The sequence below is a fragment of the Drosophila rhopaloa genome, unplaced genomic scaffold (genome assembly GCF_018152115.1).
Source record: "Drosophila rhopaloa isolate 14029-0021.01 unplaced genomic scaffold, ASM1815211v1 contig_2, whole genome shotgun sequence".
In the NCBI taxonomy this organism is placed as follows: Eukaryota; Metazoa; Arthropoda; class Insecta; order Diptera; family Drosophilidae; genus Drosophila; species Drosophila rhopaloa.
The window spans coordinates 3,756,173-3,761,840 of record NW_025335083.1 but is presented as its reverse complement, the minus strand read 5'-3'; the positions used below and the strand labels follow the sequence as shown (position 1 = coordinate 3,761,840).

At 34.5% G+C, this 5,668-nt stretch overlaps 1 protein-coding gene across 2 annotated transcripts; it reads right to left on the bottom strand.

Moving 5' to 3' along the window:
- Positions 1–4,217: 4,217 nt before the first annotated feature.
- Positions 4,218–5,111, bottom strand: LOC108037213. Of its 2 annotated transcripts, none has more exons than XM_017113735.2 (2): positions 4,571–5,111; positions 4,218–4,513 (listed from the first exon to the last, which is right to left on the bottom strand). In XM_017113735.2, exon 1 carries the CDS (start codon positions 5,033–5,035, stop codon positions 4,703–4,705), a length of 333 nt encoding a protein of 110 aa, XP_016969224.2. In that variant the 5' UTR covers positions 5,036–5,111; the 3' UTR covers positions 4,218–4,513; positions 4,571–4,702. The 2 variants fall into 2 exon arrangements, with proteins under 2 accessions (XP_016969224.2, XP_016969225.2); XM_017113736.2 differs by having other exon boundaries at positions 4,575–5,111.
- Positions 5,112–5,668: the final 557 nt, after the last annotated feature.

Here is a 5,668-nt window from a genome sequence, read left to right as displayed (position 1 = left end):
CTAGTTTGCGTAGAAACGGACGGACGGACGGACAGACGGACAGACGGACGGACAGACGGACAGACGGACATGGCTAGATCGACTCTCCTGGTGATGCTGATCAAGAATATATATACTTTATAGGGTCGGAAATGTCTCCTTCACTGCGTTGCAAACTTTTGACTGAAATTATAATACCCTCTGCAAGGGTATAAAAATGTATCTGCTGGTCCCCACTTGGAACGACAAACCGATCTTAATAACTTAGTATGAGACTTGAATTTATGAAAATCACAATGTGAAGCACCTCGTGTTAAGGTTTGACAAACGAATTTGTTTATACAGAATACAAGATAAAAAAATTGTAATTTTTTTCAAAGACCATCAATTGCCATGATGGTGCTATGGACAAATTAAACTATCCGTACACTTATAATAAAATTAGCCCTATGCCTAAGCTATATAAGCTATATTTTAGATATTTAACATTAAACTTTATTTTTGCTAAAACCAAAAAATTTTTAAGTCTCAAAAAATTTGTTCTAAAAACAAGGAAATATTTCTACATTTTAGAAAAATTATTATCAAAAGTAGTGACTCTCGCCATAAACTAAAAAACAACCAAAAACTTTACATATAAGTAAAAATGGTATGGCTGTCCTAAAAAGTACTTTACAAGAAAAAATATTCTTATTTTCTATAACTTAATAAACACTTTTTAAAAATTGTCAGTTTGAAACTAAATTAAGACAACCACAAAAAAAATGTTATCTATAATATAAATTTTTGTTTTTGCATCCTTAGGCGCGTCGAACGTATCGAGTTCACAATTCTTACCAGTAATTTAAGCAGCGCAACATTTTACATTCTCTTTTTATTTTACATGTGTTTTTTTAAGTTTGAAACAACTAAAATGTTTACTTTTTTTTTATTCAAAAATTTTTTAATTTAACATTGAAATATAAGAGTTAATAATAGTTAATTGTTAAATAATTTCTTTAAATATTACAGTGCATTTATCTTTTTCTTTTGTGATTTTTTTTCGAGTTAATTTTTTTTGGGCTTTCGTAAGCGTTTCGGACAATAAAATACAATAAACTTTATCTAGAGAAAACTAATTTCTCTCCTCTATTTGTATATGATACGTAAACAACTTAAAACTGAATTTTTGTAATAAAAAATGATATATATTTTGGGTTTTTGTCAATAATTTAGGCATTTAAGCCCGTTCCGCACCTGGTGGAAGCTAAGCTTTTCGCATGAACAAACGCAGACACTGAGTTTTATTCATTAGTATCTCCACACGAGTACACCACCTAACTCTGGTTTGGGTTGGAGCCCCAGGACCTTCGAGTCCGCAAACCCCTCGCGTTCGTTTTTGCTGTGTTTTCAGTTCATTGCTCTTTTTTCCCGTTTTTCGGCACAGAATGAACCGCCCGCTGCGAGCAGTTGGAGCTCTTCTGAATGCTGCCAGTATTCGAGTGTGTGCGTAGCTCCCATTAGCCAAAGGATTTATATTACAAGCGCACACATAAAAGGCACCGCAGGATATTTGGGTTTATTTGAATTTAATTGTAGTTTTAATCCGAAAGGATGAAGGTGTTCCATCTGTTTCCCACACTGCCTTTAATAGTGCTGTGCTCAGCGTTTATTTTCCAAACTAAAACTAATAGGAATGCATTTTTAATAATTTCAGACAAACCGGCTACTCGATTTGGTTTTATGGAGCATAGTCCTCAAAGTCACGATTATGGAAAAGTCGGTCAACCCACAAAGACCAAAGGGAAAATGAGGGGGAGGTTCCACACGAAACATCAATAAACGGCGAGATCAAAGCATAATAATGTTCACCAAGCTGTTTTTCTTTCCGCACTTTTGGGGATTTGTAATATGAAAATCCTTTGTAAGGAGTTTTTGAAGGTGAATAGTTTATAACTTTGTTACCAATTTGTAATTTTTTAAAAATGGAAATAAATGTATAGTCAAGAATTTTTTTTTAAGTTCCTTATAACCATAAATAAAATTACATAAAACTAAAAACACATTTTCAACAATCAAACAAGATATATTTTTTTTAACTTATGAAATTAAGTTTGATGAAAGAGCCTTGGCTCAAAAAAAAAAAAATAATAAACTCTTGAAACAAGAAATATTTTGTTAAACATGCAATTTATTTTCTTTAAAGGGCACATTATTTCTAAATTTATTCTTAATAAAATGATAGCCAAGGAGGTAAGTGGATTTCATCAGTCGATAATTTTTTTGTTGGTTTTTTCCTTTTGCATTTTTCTTTGCATTGTTACTGAGTATCGATTTAATTTTGTAAATCAGTGAAATTATGACCTTAATATCAAGGTCTTTTTTACCCTGTAGCCGCATCTGTTATTTATAAGCAAAATATAAAATACAACAAGCCGGAGTACAACTTTTGCGAAAACCGGATGATAACAAAAGTGTAATCGTTTTTCGGCAAACGATTTTACTGGGAACAATTTGAGAAATGTTGCCAAACTCTGACGGAAATATGGCATTAAGAATTTCCATCCACCTGTGCATTTTCAAATGCCTTCTGTGGTGCCCTCGTTCTTGTTGTTGAGATCCAATGACCCAAAGTCATCCACATATATAAAAAAGAATAACTTGATTAAAGGTAAAAATAAGTTTTGGCGCTCCCAATATTTTCAGATAAAGGAAGAAAACCAGGAAAAAGAAGGAATTCTTGGCATAAAGTTGGACGAAAGTTGAAAATATTTGTTTTCGCTGAGACTTATACATTATTCCGCACCATACAAATGTATCTGAATATAACAACAATAACAGAGGGCTGGCAACTTAGATAAAGTTCAAAGGAAACAAGGCTCAGGAAAAGGAAAGAGAGGGCGTTATCGCAGAAGATGTAACAAAATAAAAAGAAAGTTGTGTCAACAAAATGAAAAGTTGTTCTGTGGCTTTGACTTTTCCTTTTTTTTGCAGTTAATAAAAACGCTTTAGGTGCACGTGCACATGGCAGAGGGCTGAACTTAAGGTTTCATATTTAATCCCGTTATCATTTGAAAGTGGGAAAGTCCCTTTTCACTGTTTTAATTCTTTTAAAAGTAAACCTAAATGTTTTTTTCCGTATGAGCAATATCTCATCGTTTACTAAATAAAAATCCGGCTAACAAAACATATCGGCAAAGTATATGAAAGAACTGTGCCGACTATATTTGTTATTGCTGCTGCTGCGAGGTTGTTTACCCTACATTTTCTTTAATGTTTATGGGCTTTTATGTCATTAACTAATTTAGTTTAATGAAATTGTTGCAGCAAATTTCATGGGTACTATTTTGCCTTGTTATTCAAATAAAGTGTTTATTTAAGAAATATTTTAATTGAGAAAATTAGTTAGGGCCTACCATATCAGGTCCAAGCCATTGGAAACAGTTACAGTAGAATCCGTTTATAGCGACTTTCAAAGGACCGACGATTTTACGTCGTTATACCCGGAAGACGCACTAACCATATAGGTTTGTATCATATACAAACCAACCAAGCCATCGAGTTTTCATCGCAATAACCGGACGGACACTATAAGCGGAGTCGTTATAACCGGATTCTACTGTATATTGAAAAGACCAGCAAATGTAACTCAAATATATTTTAAAGGGTATATACGTAATATTTAAAAATGTTAATTGATATACGCCTTTCTGTGGATATGGTATTTTTGTCTTTATCTTATTTTTTTCCTGTTTTATTGGCCATAGAATCTTAGAATTTGCGGTGTACACGATAACCGGTCACAGAATCATCTGAAATGAAAAAATTCAATTGCATTAGTTAAAAAACAAGATTTTTTTTTTTTTTCGATTTTTTAAAGCACTTGAAAGTCAAAAACACCGATTTTCGCCTAAAAAGTCGAGATATTTGTTGCTCTAAAAATAAATTAAAAAAAAAAAACTCGACAGCTTTACCTGAGGAATTTAGTTGAGAACAACTGTGCAAAATTTCAAAAAGATCCTTCCGATAGATTTTGCAGGATCGTGTACACCGACTTTGAAAAGGGTAACTTTTCAGGAGAGCGTTTTAAAGTTTTGGACACCCATACAAAACGAGCTAACTTACCTACGTTCAACTGCCCATAAGTTCGGAAGCTTTGCTCGGATCGATCTAAAACTAAAGATGTTGTGCATTCAGAAAAAAAATATAAAAAAATGCAAAAAAAAAATTTAAATACTTTACCCCCCCTTAAGGAGGAATTAACGTTTAAAAATACAAAAGTTTTTATTTTCTTTTTCAAGCTACTTTCACATAATATTTAAAAAATTTCGTTGCTAAAAGGCGTTGTCCTCTCTGTTGACATCTGTGAGATGCCCATGATTTCCAGATGAAGTAAATAAGTTCTCGTGTTGATTTGTGACCAAAATTCCCCTCCATGTTGGCCCCATCCCCGAACTAGTGTAATTGGAAGCAGATGTCTAAAGAGGTGGCTTTTCTTATTTTTCAATGGCTTCCAATTCTCAGCTGCACAAGGTACCTCAGCAAGTGGTCGTTACTGTCATAAGACAGGGATAAGTTTGGCTAGGATTGGAACTTAGTGAAGAAAACTTACTTACAAAAAAAAATGCTACATGCCATGAAGAGCCCAATAGATGGGCGGATGGCAGAGATTTCCCGGAAGTGCAAGAATCCTGGATGCCTATGATGTCGATTAACCCCTGTGCGAGGACTCTGAAAAGTGCCTTTACCGCTGCTCCCCCTCCAAGGGGACACAATTTTCATCGGGATAGAAACGGGGCATAAAAATGTCGACGGCCCGACGCAGTCCCCGCGATGTGGATCGTATATAAAACCTGGCCGGTGGCACGTTTGCGTCCAATGCCGCTTGAACCGCCCGCTTCTGTGCTTCGCATGTGTTCAGGCGACAACTCTTGAAGCTGAAGCCCATTTCCGCGATTTTAGAGCTGCCAAGACTAATTTCTCCATTGACGCCCATATCGCCGGTAAGACTGGGACTACGATCCCCTTGACAGGGATGCCTGAAGTAGGGGCCGTTCGGCCCGTAGGGATGGATCATTGGAGGTAGCAATTTGATTTCTCCTTAAAACTCAGATATCAAACTTAATAATTTTTAAATGTACTGGACGGACGGACTGACATTTCTTTTTAATAGCCTACTTATGTAAAGATCCAAACTATTTCATTATTTACATGTGCCCTTATACCCAAACTGCACAGAAATTTAGCTCTATTAAACTGTTTTAAAATAAATTTCTCTGCTTGTACTTTTTAAAGCCCTTAGATAATGGCTTCCATTTTATCACAACGGGTTATAGAAGTAATAACCTCACCGAAGATAAGATGACTGAAATGTGAATTCAAACTTTTTCCCGCAAAAAATATAGGGTTCGACACTTAAACCCTATTAAAGACAATGTGTATCAAAGTTTTCACTTCAAATGATATCAAAATATCGAAATAGTTGTAGTACTACAATAGTTGAAATGCGTTGAAAATGGGTTGAAATTGTCCTTTTTTTGATTTTTTGTTATTAGCTCTTAAAAGAGTATTCTTAAAATTCTTTAAAAAAATTATAATAAATAAATATTTGACAGCCTGTTCAGTTTTTCTTTAGGCTTTTAAGGTTTTGGATAGTTTTTGGTGGAAATACGCTGTAAATACACCATAACCAAAAACAGGCGAGTCGACA

Bases quoted from the DNA above. Each gene is read 5' to 3' on its own strand.
- LOC108037213 (XM_017113735.2), bottom strand. From the start codon at position 5,035: ATGATCCATCCCTACGGGCCGAACGGCCCCTACTTCAGGCATCCCTGT.